The sequence below is a fragment of the Dermacentor andersoni genome, chromosome 7 (genome assembly GCF_023375885.2).
Source record: "Dermacentor andersoni chromosome 7, qqDerAnde1_hic_scaffold, whole genome shotgun sequence".
NCBI classification, from domain to species: domain Eukaryota; kingdom Metazoa; phylum Arthropoda; class Arachnida; order Ixodida; family Ixodidae; genus Dermacentor; species Dermacentor andersoni.
In genome coordinates, this window is record NC_092820.1 from 169315723 (window position 1) to 169336251 (window position 20529).

General features: G+C 41.9%; 1 protein-coding gene across 3 annotated transcripts in view; it reads left to right on the forward strand.

Annotated features, from left to right (window-relative positions):
- Positions 1-20529, forward strand: part of PCB (Pyruvate carboxylase) — a 58326-nt gene that overhangs the window by 35719 nt on the left and 2078 nt on the right. For all 3 annotated transcript variants that reach the window (XM_050180205.3, XM_050180206.3, XM_055071707.2), the window contains 9 exons: positions 1621-1845; positions 5005-5161; positions 6093-6199; positions 7914-8047; positions 9615-9864; positions 11885-12129; positions 13005-13184; positions 16655-16903; positions 19442-19585. In XM_050180205.3, the coding sequence (XP_050036162.1) occupies positions 1621-1845; positions 5005-5161; positions 6093-6199; positions 7914-8047; positions 9615-9864; positions 11885-12129; positions 13005-13184; positions 16655-16903; positions 19442-19585 (1691 nt within the window). The remainder of the gene's footprint in view (positions 1-1620; positions 1846-5004; positions 5162-6092; positions 6200-7913; positions 8048-9614; positions 9865-11884; positions 12130-13004; positions 13185-16654; positions 16904-19441; positions 19586-20529) is intronic.

A 20529-nucleotide genomic window follows, 5' to 3' on the forward strand; every position in this document is an offset into this window, starting at 1 on the left:
CGCAATTCAAATTTGATTTTCGATGTTCATGTAGACACCACTGTTTTCAATTTTGGCACCTACAACTTGCCATATGCGGTTGTCCTCAGTGAGCCACAGTGTGTTCAGCCTGTGGACTCGTTGCGGCACCCTACGGTGGCTGCCATATCTACGCTACGTAGCAGGTCATGGATACATGCAACTGTAGCACGCGCTTTGTGCACAACAGGGCTAGAGTGCACATGCTCTTGTCTGGCTGTGCTACGTGGTACAGACCGGCTTTGTCCTGCACCATGTTGACCTGACGGATAGTAGCCACATCCAGCTTGCACATTCTGAACTGCGGTCAGTAGCTCATTATGAAGCGAAGTATGGCAAGGCGTCTAACCAGGAGTACCGAGGAGTGAGCACACACTGGCAAACGTGCGTGTGGTCTGACCTCAAGCTTCATGTGGTTTGAGGCTAGTTGAGTGTTTAGAACTAGTCGAAATTAGCGAGACCCAATGGCTACGACACCAACAAGCAGGGTGGCCAAAGTTTAATTCCTACACGAGCAACCACAATCAAGCATTAGCCGACGAAAGTTGGTTTCTTCTGGAAGTATGTAATTATTATCGAAATTCAAAAGCAGATTTTCGCTTACTTCAGCTTGTTTATTAAACTGTGTCAATAAATATACACAGTAACAATAGCAAAAAGCGCACTGATCCAAACACCCTTCTTGATTGACGTCAGCTATTGGCCAATAGCAGCTGCATATAGCAAGCTGCTATATTACGAAATAAAGCGTCCAGAAAAGAATGAGGAGCAGGTTTCTGTTAAAAAGAGAGCATTGGAGGCAAAGGTGACTTCGCACTCCGCTTGCGAGATTTACGTGCTGCGCACGATTGCAAAATTTGGCTGTGATGTTCACAGCAGCATATGTTATCCATGGACTGTGTTTTTTCACCAAGCCCAAGGGTCCCTCTAATTAGGGAAGTCAGTGTTGGCCCTGAGTTAACACTCTGTCTTAAAATTTTATTCCAAGTCTTCACATGTGAGCTACAAAAGTGCAGTAAGGTCTTGCCTTGTTAGGGTTTGTGAGGAGTACTTAGGCATGTTAGTCGTCTCCGTTCATTACAGATTTGAAACTGAAATGCAGTTCAATTATTGCTTGCCTCTACATAGCCAAGAAGTTTGAAATAATGAAATTATTGTTTGCCACTTACACAAGTGGCTTTAAGATGCATTGAAAATTTAGTGGGCCATCAAAAAGTGTTATATTTGTTTGAATTAGCCTGCCTGTTGTACTATGTGAAATTTAGTTATTGCAAGTCTTTGCGATTCGGTTCCAGTGCCCTTGGAATATTTATTTACTTGTAAAAGCATGCATTATGTAGCTGTGTACAGTATGTACCTTCATTTCAGGATTGGTATTTTCAGTCGATCACTTTCAGCAGATGATCATTGGCTGAGCCTGTGGGCAGAACGACCATCACTCCAGTGAGGCATTGCACCAGATGCCATATTGCGCCAAAATGAAAGTTTCTCTGAAAGTGACCAGCAGAAAATACTCTGCCCCTACAAATTTATTGTAATGTTTTTTTTAGTTTTTTTTAGCCGTGCATTAGCCGATTTTATACTTTGGTTCTCTCCACATAGGTTCCAAACCACCGCCGGGTCTGCGTGACTTGCTAATCAAGGAAGGGCCCGAAGCATTTGCCAAGAAAGTACGCCAGCATGATGGTTTACTACTGATGGACACAACCTTCCGTGATGCCCACCAGTCGCTTCTGGCCACACGAGTGCGCACAATCGACCTCCTCCATATCAGCCCCTTTGTAGCGCACAGCTTTAGCAAACTTTACAGCTTGGAAAATTGGGGCGGTGAGTGCTGCCCCTGTGTCTCCACGCACAAACCATGTTGATCAGTCAGTCAATCAATCAATCAATAGATCAATCAATGTTTTTTCACCTGTAGAAATCAACACACGGTGAGAAGGGAGGACCAGTAGAAGAGCTGAATGTACTTTGGCTATGAAACCAAGAAACACTCCAATTTCTGCAAGTCACTGCGACATGCTGTAAGCTGAACAGTTTGAAAGGGCACAGATTGTATGAGCATACACACGCAGGACTATTGCTGCAGCAGGTGCTGAAAACTTTGTCTCTAAAGACCAACTTTTTTCTTGGAGGTAAACAAACACTCACCACAGGAAATAAAAAGAAGAAATATATGCCCTCTCGCCAGGCAATATTTTGCTAAACCCTGGAATATAAGACCCGCTTTTATAAGTGCTGCCCCACTCAAATGCTCGTAGACTAGCGTGCCGCGCATTGCCTTTAATTCACATTGCCTGTTGTACCTGCCACACCTGCTGCTTAGATTAGAAAAGACCAGCCAGCATGTGCTGCCATGCAGTGGTTAAGAGTTCCCAAGCAAAATGGCCTCTTAGATGGCTGGCACATTCCCAAGCCTCACACTTGCCATTGCATCATTTTGTTGAATGCAATGGAAAGGTGTAGTTGGACTAGCGGGTGCCAATCTTGGAGGCCATACTGTACCTCATCCTCTTCTATTCATTGTCTGCTTGTTGCTCAGCAAAGTGCTCCAAAGTGGAGTTTGTAAACTAGCAGTAAGCTAAAAGCATAAGTCCCTTTCATGCTTGAAAGATATAGATGCATTTATCACTGCATGGTAAAAAAAAGACATGGTAAAAAAATGGTACCCTGCATTACACATACCCAGTGCCAAAAATGTCTGTTCAGGCAAATACCCAGTGGCCCAAGTTGTGCGCATACATCTACAAATATATTTCGTGAAAAAACGATGATGAACACTCAACCCTGGCAAGCAAGAAAGCTTCACTTTAATACTAGTAGCCTATAAGGTTAAGGAAAACTAATGGCCTATTAGCCTAATAAGTTGTGATAGGGAGAAACAAATAATCAAATCAAATTTATTTCGACATACAGCAGTTGTCTACTTGCTTGTTGACGACGATTAGCCCTGTACAGCGAAACATTGGCCTTTTCAAATATAGACCCATTGGGAGCCATTGGCCTGAACAGGTCCAACATATTTGTGCACACTGAATTCTTTAAGCTTATACTCATATGCACAAACACACAATGTCAATTCACTTCATTGACTTGCCCATTGTTTATATTCATCACAGCCATATTCCTGTTTTAAAATGACATCAACCGAAACAAAAGTTGTGTAAGCATGCCAGTCACTGAATAGGACATTGTGCTGGATCCTATAAATGGTATTACAAATCTAGCACATGCAAACCCACCTGGAGTTAAACATACACTAAAATAAATGCCAATAAGTGGTCAATTTATAAAGAATTAAGTTGAATATGGGGAAATGTAGAAGCCTGAGGCCTGCTTGGCTATATGGAATGAAAAGCTCAACTTAATTAATTTAACCACAACACAAGTGTGTTGGGCTTGTGGTTAAAGTAATGAAAAGCAAAAGGTAGTCAAAAAGGATAAAAGTGCTGGATATGTGAGCACATTGGAAGAAAAGCATTCCTTGTGTAAAGTATGTAATTAACATTCTGTGAGAGAGTGAGAACCATTTCGATGCTTTCTGTCAATAAGGAAATGCTTCAATATGTTATGCAAATTCTCATTGGCATCTTTTAAGGGCTTGCATCTAAAATTCCTGTTCAGATACAAATCCTGGGCAATGACCCGCCACGTGTCCTCCTTACTCATATGTACATTGAGCCTCTGCATGAACGAATGTGGACAAGACAGAAGCAGGATGTAAAAATAAATAAAGAAAGAGTGCTGAAAGCATTGCTGGCCTCTCCTTTTACATATGTTAATTTCGTGCTGTAGCACTTAAGATTTTAACATGCAAAGGACAGATAAAAGAGTTGAGTGCTGGGCTAGTTGGTATTTTGACATGAGAACCATATTGAAATACAGCGCAACGGGACAGCACAACAGAAAGGAAGGTGAACACAGGTGCAAACTGTTTACAAGGATTTGTTGCATATGATAGAAAAGGTTGAATTATGGCAACTCTAGGAAACAAGATATTGATTTAGTATCTCGATTTTTTACAGATTGTTGAAAATGAAGCTAAAAAAAATTGAAGCACGCAGTTTACAAATTGTAACTCTGCACCAAAAACAGATGTCACAGTTTTGTAAATTGCATATGTTAAAGCATCTCAAGCCATTAAATGTGATGTATGAATTTACAGCTTACATGAAATTGTTAAAATGTTCATGAAGATTTTGCGAAATTCCTACTCAATGACTATAGTGAGATATATTTGAGAGTGGTGTATAATACCTAAATTTTGTTTCAGATGTATAATTAGGCAGGAGCAGTTTGCAGCACTGTAATATAGTTTTTAATTGTTGAGTTAGAATTGTAAACTTGAAAGTTCTTTTAAATTTAACAATCTTCAAGAATTTTTCTAAAAAGATTTATTGCATAAATTGAAAATTGGCTTCCTACAGTTGCTACATTTCAACTTTTCCTTTTAAATGCAGCAAACATTCGCAAAGTTAGTGGGGTGGTTGCCGAGAAAAAGAAAAGCGCAGATAATTGGCCAATTTTGGAATTTCTTCACTGTAGCTAGTAATTATGTGGAGGAACGAGATGTAAATACAGTTCACCAGGACGCTGAAGCAGTACATAGGCTGTGCTACAGTTTTAATTTCGAAAGTGAACAGATTATAGAAACTCCTTCTGTACATTGCATCACTGAGACCTCTCACATTTTGCATCATGTGCATACATTTAAATGCTTAGTAGTTCAGTGGCTATGGTGTTCTGCTGGTGAGCATGAGGTCATGGGTTTGGCTCCCCACTGTTTAGGTAGCATTTTGGTGGCAGTGAAATGCAAATACTCTCATATACCTAGCTTTAGGAGGCATGAAAGAACCACAAGTGATCAAAATTATTCTGGAGCCTTCCACAGTGGCATCTTTAATAGCCACATTGTTGCTTTGGGATGATCGATCCCACAAATCAATCAGTCAATCAATTTAATCAGTCATGTGGTGTACATTTCAGGAGCAACGTTTGACGTCGCCATGCGCTTCCTGCACGAGTGCCCTTGGGAACGGCTGGAGCAGATGCGAGCCCTTATCCCCAACATCCCCTTCCAGATGCTGCTGAGGGGTGCAAATGCTGTAGGCTACACATCGTACCCTGACAATGTGGTTTACAAGTAAGCGGCGAGAAAGGCTTTCATGTGGTTGACCTCGAGGGGCAAAAAAAACAACAAGAATGCCAAGGAAACTGAGGACAGTGTAGCTAACTCTAAAAGGGAAAATGCTAGGTGGGATGCTGGGACTCGTACCAGATTACATTACAACTTTGAGGGTAAGCACAAATTGCTGATGTTCCCGTTGAAGTAAAGAATGGGCATGAGACCAGACATAGAATGTCTGTGTAAAAACCAGCTTCTGCACTGCATCGAATTCTAAGAGCACTCAAACATTGTTTCATTTTATATAAACTGTTGACGCCATTAAATGAGCCTCAGGGTGTTTTCTCTCTGGTTGTTTCATTCATTGTTTTACATATGTGCGTCATGCATAAATGGCTCAACAGAGTGATGTGAAACTTTGCTGTGCTTTAGGTCTTGGCTGAACTTAAAGTATGTCTTTATTTCACTGCATTCACTGTCAGAGGATACAGCTTGTAATGTACATGTGACGTGTAACTCTGTACATGAGGCCAGGGTGGGGGAGGTGGCACGCATGGGTGAGGCAGGCAGTCTATTCATTGTCTTTCCCATCTCCATACCTGTGCTTCCTAGAGTGCCAGAGACATAGCAGAGCAAAATTTAATGACTCGTTACTACTACTGTTTGTATGTCCGTCGCTACGACCATTTGCGTATTTGCATAAAGAATGAAAACTATATTTTCCACAAGCAGCACCGACTATGAGAGCAAACATGGCAGAGCTCACATAAATCTTGCCAATAGTGGGCACCTATGCTTATGATATAACATAGGAGACATTTAATGGTCTGCTAAAGAGAGACAGGACACGAAACTTGTACTGGGGCTGGACCTAGATGGAAAAATATTTAGCTATAAAAGGAATGCGATTGGTGCACAGTACAAGGCTTGTCATACAGCATCCTTTCAGGTTTTGTCAACTGGCGAAGGACTGTGGTATGGACATCTTCCGAGTCTTCGATTCTCTCAACTACCTTCCCAACCTAATTCTTGGCATGGAGGCTGCTGGGAAAGCAGGTAAAGGATAATCTAAACCTTCTCAGCCCATCAAACGTAAATGAGAAAGTTAATCCTTAGAGGATTATTTTACATTAAAGGAACAATTTGCATTCAAATCTCGTACCGAAATAGTACACACAACTTGCTCTGAAACCTAACATTAACTCTCTTTCCTTGCCAGGCAAAGAAAAATCTATCAATATGATCTATAGCTTTTTGACATTTTGTGCACCTACTGGCACTTGATGCATTAGAAGTCAATCACCTCAATGAGTGTTTAATGCATTGGTGCCTTGCTTCCATTGCACCTGATTAAGTAAGTGAATGCAGATGGCACACAACAACTATTGAGGATGCCCATGCAATTAACATAGCTTGCCCAGAAAACTTAATTTAAGAGGAACGTTTACGTCAGGGTCGACTACTGTTTTCCTATTAAAATAGATGTAAAATACAGAAATACTTTTATGAGATAACCATAGAATCAATTTTAATGAAATTTTGTTACATTTAATAGAAAAGGTTGAATTATGGCAACTCTAGGAAATAAAATATTGATTTAGGATCTTAAGTTTCTTACAAAGCTTCTTGAAAATTATTGAGCTAAAAAAAATAGAAGCACGAAGTTTACAAATCTGTAACTCTGCACCAAAAACAGATATCACAGTTATGTAAACTGCATATGTTAAAGCATCTCAAGCCATCAAATGTGATATATGAATTTACAGCTTACATGAAATTGTTAAAATGTTTACGAGGATTTTGCAAAACTCCCACTCACAAATTATAGTGATATACTTAAGAGTGGTGTATAATACATCAACCTTGCTTCAGATGTATAATTAGGCAAGAGCTGTTTGCAGCACTGTGATATAGCTTTATATTGCTGAGTTAGAATTGTAAACATGAAAGTTCTTTGAAGTTTAACAAGGTTCAAGAATTTTTCTAAAAATATTCATTGCATAAATTGATAACTGGCTTCCTACAGTTGCTAGATTTTAACTTCTCCTTTTAAATGCAGCAAACATCGTCAAACTTAGTGTGGTAGTTGCTGAGAAAAAATTCATTGATGATTACAATATTCCCTAATGTAAAATTTGAGCGCAGTTCTATGTATGTTTTCATTTTGCAGTCTATTGAAGCTAAACATTTGAGAGAGACATGTAGCAGAGTCGACAATCGCCGAAAATCTGATCTGCTGGTCAAATGCTTTGGCTTTTATACATGACTCATAGAGGGTTCCAGTGTAATCGGTGGTGTCTCATGGCTTCCAGAAAGTACTACACAACTCGCATTGCGCATACAATCAGATTACATAACAATTGCAAACCATGACAATCAAAACAAGTGCAAATGAGACCAAATTAAGCAAACCAAACAAGCGTGAGCGAGAGAAGACGTGAGCTGACAATAGTATGAAATGAATGATCCAGCTGAGACCAGGTATGAGTAAGCGTCAAGCAGTCAGGTAGGTCCATATGATACCAGTTTCCCGTGCACACGTCACTGAAGGGGTTGCTCTCATTGGTCTATGCTGTTCGCGGCTCGCGTATTTCATCTTTCACAGTGCTTGTTCGCTCGGTTACGACGCCGATGCTTGCTGCAGGAACGGGTGCCTAACAGCTGTGCTCTAAAACAATTTCTTTGTTTCCATGTATTTAGTTAGCAGCTCTGAAGGTAAAACTTCTCTTTAAGGTTCTTGCTTATGGTCTGCTCTGTTGTTTACATCCAGGCGGTGTTGTAGAGGCAGCCATCTCCTACACTGGCGATGTCTCCAATCCAGAGAGAACAAAATACAACCTGGACTACTACCTGAAGTTATCCGACGAGCTGGTCAAAGCTGGTACTCACGTACTCTGCGTCAAGGTAAGCGAATGGCCGCTTCATACCTACACAACCTACACACAACATACCTACACAACATAAAACACCAGCTAGGCCGAAATTCCATCCTAGTGAATTTCTAGCTTCACAATAAGTGAAGCTAGGTGTTCACTAGGATGAAAATTCGGTCCACTTGGTTATTCATGATCATCTAATAATGGTGCTAAAATAAAATAAGGGACAAGCATGGAAGAGAAGTAGGTATACAGTACTGTGCATGTCTCTTCTGTGTTTGTTGCTCATTCTACATGCTGTTATTAAATGATCATGCAGCTAGAAGATGAGGTAATGGTTTTCATGTGTACAACAATAGCAGTGAGCCATGAAGCCAAGGAAGGAGGCAAGGAATTAATAAATTTAGGGAGAAGAGGGGGTGATTGAAGAGGAGGAGGGTGACATTGACACACACATCCATTGTTGCATGTGATACTACTCAGAAAGTTTGAGGAGAGGAAAGAATGCAAATTGATGGGAAAAAGGGTGAGGCAAGCATAGCCGGTGCCGTTTGTGGCTCCCATCCAGTGAGAAGTGAACATGCGCTGTGTATATACCCCCAGGATAAGCATTGCTTCTATGTGTGCTGTGTGTAAATGGGGACATATGAAAGGGGCCATGTACGAAAGATCATGTGACGTTATGAGTAGACACAGGACGGTATGTATAAGGGGCCGTATAAGAAGGGGACATGTGGCAAAGGACTTATATCAAAGATAACATGGGTGCTTAGGTGTGGGCAGACACACATTCGTCACACGGTGCCTCGAAGTAAGTGACAACTATGATATAAATGCAGAGCATAAGAAACAGTATAATGTCAGAGTAGATCACAATATTGTCTCCTACAATACAGTCATTCGATAATGTGAACAAGCCTGGAAGCCCTTTAGATAACACTGGTGATAAGCAAACGCTCTAATACTCTTTAGGGGATCATCTGATGCACTATGGTGCAGGTCTATGGGATTGTGCCAAGTCCTGAGAATACAGTATGCTAATAGGTTGACTGCATCTGGACTCTGCCTTAATGGTCTAACCTTCTTTCTTGCCAATTTTCTGCCCTGTCATGAGTGACAGCAGGTGTGGTCTCACCACATTGCTGGCAGAATGGTTATGATGTCAATGTCGTGTTCACCCAAAGGAAACAAAAAACTGTTACCTGTTCCCTGAACTATTATATATCTTATATATACCTCGTGCACTTGGTTTATCGAGCAAGAGCAACCTCTGTTAACTCTAGCTTTCAATTATCTTCTCTTGGAAGACACTCATAATTCACGGAAGGATAATTTGCCACAAACAGCATCCTAAGCCATCATTCTTTCTTTCCCCTAAATTTAATTCTTTAGATGAGTATAATGTGATTTCTTATTCTTTATTGGGAAAGTGTCTTACGACAGTGCAACCAGGTCAGCATTGCAAGCATCGAAAACTGGTTCAGTAATTATCGTGAATTTGTAGTTGTTACATTGGCATAATGGTTTCTGAATACTGGGGTGTGCTGTTGAAATAAATGTGAATTTTTCTTTTTGTTTTTTCGCTATTATTTTAGGACATGGCTGGCTTATTGAAGCCGCAGGCAGCACGCATCCTGATCAAAGCACTCAGGGATCGACACCCAGACACACCGATTCATATCCACACTCACGACACAGCTGGTGCAGGTGTTGCCTCCATGCTGGCCTGTGCTGAATCTGGTGCAGACGTCATCGACGTGGCTGTCGACTCCATGTCTGGTATGACATCACAGCCGAGCATGGGTGCCATTGTGGCTTGTCTACAAGGCTCCAAGTACAAGACCAGTAAGCGACAGTGGCCCTCCTAACTTCTTTACTTGTGTGTTTCATGTATTACGTTTACAAGGCAGGGTGTAAATGTGGTAGAGTTCATCAATTGAAAGGATAGTGTTTGTATTAAAGGAGCCCTGAAGCACCCCTTAGGCTTGGTGAAAAAACACAGTCTGTGGTTAGCATATGCTGCTGTGAACATCTCAGCCAAATTTTGGAGTCGTGTGCGGCAGGCGGAGCTCGGACGCGGGACACGAAGTCACCTTTCTGTTAAACGCTATCTTTTCAGCAGAAGCCTGCTCCTCACTCTTTTCTGGATGCTTTATTTCTTAACATAGCAGCTTGCTATACGCGGCTGCTATTAGCCAATAGCTGACATCAATTAAGAAGGGTGTTTAGATCAGTGCGCTTCTTCATAGTGTTACTGTGTATATTTATTTGCAAAGTTTAATAAACAGGCTGAGGCAAGCAAAAAATCTGCTAATTTCTATGATAATTGCTTACTTCCAGAATAACCCGACCATTGTCTACTCGCGCTCGGCCATGGCCATCTGCATAGGAATTAAACTTTGGCCACCCTGCTTATCAGTGTCGTAGGCATTGGGTTTCACTAATTTCGACTAGTTTTTGAACACACAACTAGCCTCAAACCACGAAAAACTTAAGGTCAGACCACACGCGTGCTTGCCCGTGTGCACTCACTCCTGGCCGCTCCTGGTCAGACGCCTTGGCAGACTTTGCTTCATATTGATAGCGCTTCAAAATGCACACATTAAATATGGCTACTACCCGTTGGTCAAGCCGGTGCAGGACAAAGCCAGTTCGTACCTTGTAGAACAGCCAGACTGGAGCATATGAGCACAAGCATGCACTGAAGCCCTGCCATGCACAAACCAAACACTGCACATATGCACTACAGTTGCATGTGGCTGCAGTCTGCCATGTAGCGTAGATACCGCGGCTGCCATGGGATGGCACGATGAGTCTGCTGGCTGAGCGCACTGTGGTTCGCTGAGGACAACTGCGTCTGGCTTACGTTTTCTGTGTTGTAGGCACCAAAATTGTAAGTAGTGGCATCTATGTGAGCATCCAAAATCAAGTTTGAACTGCGTGCCGTGGTGACATTCGGTAGGAGGAGCATTGTGGACACGCCCCACTCCGCCGTATCCTTCACAGTGCAAGGCATTGAAGAAGGAGCGGCAGCACAGCAAAGGTGGTGTTTGATTGCCAATAACTCCGCTTCTACTGATCACATTGAAATACTTTTTGCGGCAATGTATTCCTGGAATTGCCAATTTTAACTTCAAATGAATTTCTCCATTTTGATAAAAACTGGTTCAGGGCTCCTTTAAATTCTGCTCGAAGGCCAACTACAACGAACATTTGCTATGACTAGGTTTGCTGCACATGTCATCAAAGCATCATCGTAAATTCATAAGTTCAGTAATCACTTTAAATTTATAGCATTTAAATAGCCCTTCATTAGATTATGTGACTTTGTCCACGGAAAGGGACAGAAAATGCACTGACAGAAACACATTATTCATATTCAAAAGGAATGATCCCGTGGTGTTTCAAAGTGCACCTTTGTACACTCTCGAAATGTTGCTGTTTTGATTTGTCATCACTCTCATCATCATAACCTCATCATGTTAAGTTGATGTAACTCCATCCCTGGCCAAAGGCCTCTCCCATAGATCTTTAGTTACCTCTGTCTTGAAATGACCAATCTTGTTGTATGACTGCAAATTTTTTACCGTCTTTTCAATTCATTGCTGCCTTTGATTTTGATTTGCTGGTTTTCAGATTGCTACTTCCTTACTATGCTAGCTACCACTTGGTTCCTTTGTTTCGGTCCCAGCCTGTGCACACACAACTAAGCCAAGTGTTGCCATATTTGTGACATATATATTTTGACATTAATGGCTCAATTTATCCAATATTGAAGCACGCAGCAGTCTACATCTGCTTGTTACATAAACATACATAATGTCCTGCAACTGTTTTCTTCACCTGTGTTCTTTCTTAACTGAAGGGCTCTCCCTGGACAGTGTGAGCAGGTACTCGGCATACTGGGAGCAGGCCCGTACGCTGTATGCCCCATTCGAGTGTGCCGTCACTATGAAGAGCGGCAATGCCGATGTGTACGAGAATGAGATTCCCGGAGGCCAGTACACAAACCTGCAGTTTCAGGCATTCAGCTTGGGACTTGGCGAGCACTTTGAGAGTATTAAGAAGGCCTATCGTGATGCCAATCTGCTTCTCGGCGACATCATCAAGGTACACACAAACTTTTAAAGGTTTCTGAGCTATGGGCACTGTTGCTGCTTTTAGTCAATGTTGCAGTCTACAAACTGATCCTCACGATTTCCACAGTTTGTGTTTTATGATGGATAACATAAGAAATGCCCCATTTAGATCATACAATTTGGATCACATGGTTTCTGGTGGTACTTTTGCATATTTTTAAAGACAGTCTTTGAAGACTTCAGATTGATTCGCGATTCGTGGGATCTGGGTATCTGGCTGTCCTTTTCTGACCACTTTCATCAAAATAAGGCGATCTGAGGTCATCTAGTGCATGTAGGACAATGAAAAAGGCATCAAAATGAAGCTTGAAATTAAAAAGACACGCCAAGTTAGCGTAAAGCTATGTATGGAGCAGTAATAATGTGCAATTAGTACAATAAAGTCAAAATAGGACCCGGATGTGCTTGTTCAAACTGCACGCACCTTAACTGGGGCTGGAACAGTGGCTTTCCGAAGCAAAAAATATGGGCTGATCCCGAAATTAGTGGAAGTCTATACAACAAACCAAATGGTACACTAATGCACCCAAGAAGACCACCTCTTTTCTTTTAAATTTCAACCGCTGTTGACTTCACCCCCTTTTCTTTATTCTGTGGGTAGTGATGAGGCTTTTGTACACAGCCCCCTTACATTTTGAAAGATCACTAGTACTTCCTCTGTGCACATGGCTTCACAGTGTGCAGTGTGTAACCATGGTGGTCTCTTTTAACTTAGAGCTGATAGCCTATTAAGGTAACAGTAGACAGCATAATGAGCTACTATGAACCGCAGTGCATGACTGCTTCTATTGATTGTATGTGGAAGAGAGGTCTGCATTAAGAGTCTGGCCCCCCTTATCATTTCAGGTGACACCCTCTTCGAAGGTTGTCGGTGACCTGGCTCAGTTCATGGTGCAGAACCAGCTCAGCAGCCAGGACGTGTTGGATCGTGCTGAGGAACTGAGCTTTCCCAGCTCAGTGGTGGAGTTCATGCAGGGCCACATTGGCGAACCCTATGGCGGCTTCCCAGAGCCACTTCGTAGCAAGGCCAGTTTTCTCATTGGCTTTTAAACTGGCTTGTTTTTCATGAGACTGAAGGGCTTCTTGAATAGAGTGTTGAGATGTTCGTTAATTCATGGCACGGAACAGCATATTGCAAATCATTTGTATCTATGGCAAATCAAATTTGTAGCTTCGTGTTACAGTAAAGTGGATGATAATTTCCTTCTCATGAACAGCATGTACTTAGGAGGTAAGGGAAGACTTCACTTTTTTTATGTAGCTAAGCAACATCACATAGTCGCGAATGCTATACATACTGCAACCCCAGCCCAAGATCTTAGAAAGAAAATATGCATGCAGATGTACTTGTAGATTAGTTTTTCTTTTTTTACCAGCTGTCTCTGCCTAATGTGTTGCACCTGTTTGCATCTATTCGCTGAAGACAAACCAGATACAAGTTTTGAGAGTGGTAGGAGACAATTTCAAAAATTGTTTTCGTATTTAAAACAAAAATTACTTTAATAAAGCTTCTTCAGTTCAGAAAGAATACAATGCACCATCACAGGCATTATTTAGCATATCTTTACTAGGACCACCTCAACGCTGAACTGGCGGCTAAACATAGGCCAGAAATGACTTTGAATATTTATTGACACCTGTGATCACTTCTGCGCAATATATCTGCCCAAAAACATTTTTCATGTAAGGTACGGTTCCTGGGTAGTTAGCTTCTATAAAGTTTGCGTTTCTGCATGAAGCCATCTTTTTGAAGAAAAAAAACCCAAATGTGGACTAATTTTCGTATCCTTAACTGCTTATGAAAAAATTGAGGAGTGGCTAATAATCTATGAATACAATTTTAGGTGTAAGGCCCTTTTTCAGTCTCCTGAGAAAATAAAATGTTGAGTGTTTAATCAGTCAAACTAGGTTTTTGGCAATGTCTGTTGTGCATATCTTCATGCCTTTACAAGTTAAGGTGGTTCTGGAGCCGGTGAAACAATGTTTTGTGCAAAAGTATTTCATGGAATTGCTTTTCGTGTTGTACGTAAGCAACTAAAATTTTTACAATGAAATTGCAGATGGTCTAGCGCCAAGGTTTGTGTACTTGTCATGGAATGACCCATAAATAGTGATCAATAGCATGCACCATTACCTCAGGAGCTCCTATCTAAATAGATCCGAATGGAGAAATAATTTTTCTTGGCATCCAGTCTGTTCTGACCTTGATGAAGTCTGTTGCATTTAAAAGCAAAAGTTAAAATATGTCGATTGTAGCTAGCAGATGTTTTACAACGAAGCTGTTAGCCTCTAGTTGGTCGGGATTTTTCGTGTCCGTCAGCAAAAGAAAGTTGAACCGAAAAAAAGTGCATATCTTCTTTGAAATAAGGCATACAACACAAGCTCGGTATTCATTTCGATAAAGAAAAGCACAAAACAAGCGTCAAAACCACAAAACAAGCGTCAAAACATCAAATGGATGATAAGGCACCTGTGAACAATGCGAGGCATGTTCCGTCTCCCCGTGTGTGTTTCTCGGTAAAGATTGCAGGTTGCATAAGCTGCTCCAGTGGGAAAGGGGCAACAGCAGCGTACGAATCAGTAAGTGACCTCACCAAACTTCATATATAAAAGGGAGACCTGCCTAGCAACTCATTCAGTTCATTGCAAGATCGCTATGGGTAGACCACATGAAGTTAATACTCCCGAAGAGCCATGTGAATACGATGAGCATCAAAGAGTGTAAAATCGTAATGCTCAATAATGGTGTCGTCCTAAGACTAGGCAAAACAATAAAACATTTCATATCCCCATCAATGTCATTTCAGTGGTTTTCTAATGGCTTCGTTGGCCATCCACTTTTGCAGGATCAGGATGGCGAGTCAATTTTTTATTTAGGCCATCAATTGGGAAGTATCTGCCACCGCACAGTAAATTGAACAGGCCTCAGGCATTGACACTGAGACTCTTGCAAGGCGGGGCTCACCCTATCCCCACCTTCTTACACCGGATCTATCCCGTAATTCAAACGTCAAACATTAGCACCCTTTGCTTAGACTTTACCATCTTAGATTGTATGCTCTGGTGGTGCCCCGTGTTACGAGGTGACGAAGATGTTACATCGTCCAAGTGGGAGGCTGCCCTACGCAGTCCCAATTTCGAGTCCCAACTATGGGCAGTCCAACGGGCCTGCGACGTGGCGGAGAGGCTAGGTCTTTCTGTCACGACGTGGGAGCAGCCCGCTACTCGCTAGTGCGATTCCCGATTGCCCTTATTAAAGTTTTTCCATCCATCCATCAATTCTTTTACAAAAGTTACTGAAAATAAAAAAAAAATAACAACTGAAAAATGAAGTTTACAACTCTATACCTCAGCAATAAAAAACAGTATTGCAGTTCTGCAAAGCGCACCTATGATTGTGGTAATTGATGTAATACAGTAGACTTCCATTAACTTGACTCCATTTAATCCGATCCAGTTAACTAGGTTCTGACCAAAGGTCCTGGCCGGTGCCCATATGGGCCCAAACTTCCATCATTTCGGTCATAAAACTGGCCTTCCACAGCTATTCAAACTTGACCTGATAACCTGCATGTGTGTGACCCCTATGGTGACCCCTTCAGTGGCAGCATCTGTCTCTGCATAGTTTAGGGGAATGTGTATGCATTGAACACACATCAAAATCTCCTAGGGCAGCCCTATTTTAGGCCTGCCCTAGGAAGATTTTCAAGTGATAACCGGAGCTCACAATGTCCGATACGGTATTTACCAGATTCCAAGGTACAACTGTCTTTTTTTCTTGTTTTTCGAGAAAAGTTTGCCGGAAATTGCCTGCGTGATGCAATCAGAGACGTAACAAAAACCGCCTTGACAACGTGTGAATGCTTAGCCCATAGCAGAGATGTACTCTGGCGAAGCTGACATTAAAAACTATGCGGCAAAGCTGACTTTAAAAGACCGGCCACCGTCATGCAACACGTGTTCGACCTTTGCCTATTTTTCTTGCTAAAATATTGGTTGCACATTAGGTGGCTACTTTTTTTAATGACTAACATTATTACTATGTTAGTTTACTACTTTGGACACATAGAAAGTGGGCGCGCATTTGATTCATGGGCTTGTTAGAATAGGACGAATACTGCCAAATGAATCAGCAGTGTGTGTTCTTTTTTTTTGCATCTTGTTTAATTTGACCCACCAGATCATTTGATCAAATTTGTCAGTCCCACTTTAAAAAAATGCGAAGCCATAAATCAATGTTTTGCTTTATACAGTCGGTAAAATTCAGACTTTTCTCTAATGTAACACACTTCTTTGAAAATGATTCAGCAGTTATTTAATGAGTCATTTCTGCATTTTACATCTATTTGAATTGGTGAAATCTAAGTTACCCCAAGGCAAAGCCTCCTTTTAAGTTCCTGATGCATTGCTGTCATGTAAAAAAAAAAAAGAAAAGTAGGAGAAGAAGAAAGAGCTTATCTAGGCAATTATTTTTTTCTCTCTCCCACATTCAACAGATCCTGAAGGACATGGCTCGCATCAGTGGCCGCCCTGGCCAAAGCTTGCCTCCGCTCGACCTTGGTGCACTGAAGAAGAAGTTGGTCGACAAGTTTGGGCCCAGGGTTCGTGAAACAGATGTGATGAGTGCTGCCATGTACCCCAAGGTGTGCGACGACTTCCTCAACTTCCGCCAAACCTTCGGCCCTGTTGACCTCCTCGACACACGCGTCTTCCTCGTAGGACCACGCGTGGGGGACAATTTTGAGGTGAGCGAACACCTTGAAAGTGGAATTGCCAAGCAGTGCCTCTAGAGATTAGGGAGCTCTCTTTTCTTTTTTGTTTAATTTGGGAAATTAGCTGCAAGAAATGTAGTAAAAATGATCAAAAATAGACATCAAATAAATGCATGCAGCCCCACTTGATGCAGGTGTTGCAACGTTTAGTTTATGCATTTGTTGTCCATTATCTGATGCTGCCATTTGCCAGAAGGTGCTGATAATCATTGTACTTTGTGGATTTGCTTTCTTGGATAAGCATGATAATAGAGTACAGGTGGGAGGCCTCTCGATCTTAAAATAATACAGTGAAATCTTGATAATTTGAAATCTCTTAATTCAAATTGACGGATAATTCGAATGCTATTTTGGTACCCACAAGGTCCTATGCATTTGAATAGAAAAAATCTCCCGCAAATTCAAACCCCAAGAACCATGCAACTCTTATTTTGAGCAAAACGTCTCACTCCCATGCACCGCATTTCACACAAACTCGAGCCAAAGGTGAAGGTTCGATGCGTTGTTAGCTAGCAACCATAATGCCGTAAAAATGACGAGGAAAGACGAACTGGAGCAAGCAAAGCAGCATGCACCCTCCTTTCCCATCTGGCTGAAAAGGAGCAGGAAGGGGAGCCCCCAGTGTGCGCTTGATCACGTTATGTTACCACCGCTCACCTATGCCCCCTCCCTCCTCCTCCTAGTGTGGCACGCTTGATCACGCTACTGCGCTCTCAGATCACGTTGCTGTGTGCTCACCTGCGCCTTCCCTCTGACATTGATCAAGTGTGCACTTGATCAACATCATCTCCAACATTGGGCATGCGTGAGTACGGCACATGTTGGGACACCATCCTTCTGGGCTCACCCTCGCACGTTTTCCCTCGCTAACAATTCTGGAGTTCTACATGCTGAAACCACAGTATGATTATGAAGCACCCCGTAATTGGGGATTCAGGATTAATTTTTACCACCTGGGGTTTTTTAATGTGCACCCAATGAACATACGTACACAGTTGTATTTGCATTTCGCCTCTATTGAAATGCGGCCACTACAGCCAGGATTTGATGCTACGCCCTCAGGCTAAGCAGTGCAACACCAAAGCCACTACGCAAGGAGCAACCTTACCACCCTTGGACTCTATACGGAAGCTAAGCTTCTTCCGGCACATGTCATCGCACACTAATGGAGGAAAGATAAGACTTTTTCAAGCCCAGTGACGTTTGGTTTTAGCGTGCTCTATCGCACAGTTAATCAGGCACTATATTTCAAGGGGCTCTTCTTAGTTCGAACTCTGTTTTATTCAAATAACTTTCCGGTCCCCTTGGAGTTCGAATTAACCAGATTCCACTGAATTAACATTGCATTTCTGACTTGTCATTTTATTGCATTAAATGAAGGTCGAAACCTCTTCCAAACCCTAGGAAAAATAGTGGCAAGCATCGGAGTGCCCTATACATTTCACTACACTATGTATTTCTACAGCCCAGTTTTGGTTTTGGTACCTAGATGGATGTGTCGTGACATTGTGATACATTGGCTTGCTCCACCATCCCTGTGATTGCCGAGGCTGCCACACGCGAGCGCAGTCAGAAGAAACGTATGCAGCACTTAAAGCAGCACTCTTGCCTATATTTTATGAGCAAGTCATCATACCTTAACCTTATCGCTAATTAACGTCAACAAATTTTTCTCTCTGGCACCTCGAGGCCAATGTTTAGTATCAAAATAAATACTATCTTACAAGTGAGTGTTTCCCAGGCTTCACACTTGCTGAGTGTCACCCCTTTACATGCAAGAAACATATGGTAGAGTTTTTGCAACCTTTAAAGTACTATGTATCACTACATTCTTAAGGTGATTATAAGAAAGGTATCTTTCTGCAGTTCGCTCACAAAGCAAAGCATTGGCAAATCAGTTTTGCAGAATTGCGCAAGGTGGAGGAAACGTCGTGAAAGGAAATGCCATTTGGGTGGATAACAATTTTCCATTTCAAAGCAATGCATTTTATCACAGTAGATGCAGTTTCAGGGAAGCAGCTATCCATTATTTCATTGGCTTGTCATTGTCCAACCATATGCAACATACATCTGTTATGGATGTGTGCTAGCCTACCTGTACTACGAAAAATGGGCTACTGAGCTCAGTCGTTAAATGACTGAATCCTTATCAGAGGGTCCCCTGCCCACTGGAAAGGCATACATGACAGCTTGCTTTTATAGCTGTTGAAGAGCGAAACAATCAACCTAAACTAGGCACCTCGGCGAAAGCACACCAGGCGATTTTTCTTCTTAATAAACGTTTTTCTCTCTCTCTTTCATTATGTTTCTGGCTTTGTTAACAAAGCCTTTCACCCTTATGTGGCTTCACTTCCCTAAGCTTGCACTTTGTATTTGTAATGTAGTAGTAGTTCATTGAGGCAGGCAACAACAGGAAATTGGTTTAGTGTATCAGGGTAGCCGGTGCCATGGAATCTGAGGTGCGTTTTAGTTTTGAATTCTTTTCTTTATTTGCATAACCTTATATCGCAGGTGACAATAGAAAAAGGCAAGACACTGCACATCAAGACCCTGGCCGTGGCTGCCGATGTCACACCCACTGGCGAGCGCGAGGTGTTCTTCGAGCTAAACGGCCAGCTGCGATCTGTCTTTGTCAAGGACAACAGTATGAGTGAGGTGAGCAACTTGTGTTCACAAAGAAGGAAAATGTGCTTCGTAATTGCTTGCTCAACAATATAAACAATTGTTATGTTGTATGCTGACCACCTGTGTTAAGGAAAAATTCAGGTAAACTTGGAACCCTGACAAGCAATTAAGTTAACCATATCTATCCTACATTTGTGGATACAATGTCATTCTTGTAGCAGTGCTGACTGCTTCTCTGTCATATGTCACACCTGGTTTAGTAATGATTTAAGTTGTATTATCTAAGGTGCGACTCCTTTCACCAGTGAGTACTCGCAGACACCAAGCAAAGTACAGCTGTTCAAACACTTTCTTTGTTGTTAAGTGCTATATACCAACTTTGGTAAAAGCAACAGGGAACAAAAAGCTTCTGTGATGGGGCACTCTATTTTGAAGAAAATTATTTTACACTTAGTCCCAACCTTTAATTTTGGTATATACTTTTGGGGGAGAACCACCACACAATACCATACACCACCATACACTGCCATTTGGTGGAGTGGAACATGAGCCATTTCATTGTGCTGCAAACTTCGTTAAGAAATGTTGATGGTCGATAGCTCAATGTTCTAAAACTGCAATGCACTGTGGGCTATCAGGGACGGCTTAATGGAGGGCTTGAGAATTATTTATGTGATGCAAGGTTCTTCATTACACACCAAAATTGTTGCAGAAAGGGTCACCAGTGCAAAAGAAAGTGCGCAAACAGGGAGCTGTACACACACACTCACAAATAAAGACATGCACACATACACACATGCACACAGGTGCTGTCTTGCATGTTGTACCAACTAGTCCAAGTTTTAATCTTGTTCACCAAACATTGGCTCTTGCATCTTCACCTAGTCAAAATGCCATGACATCGTGCTCAGCTGCAGAATTCTTAAATTCTGGGATTTTACGTGCCAAAGCCACAGGTATGATTATGAGGCACG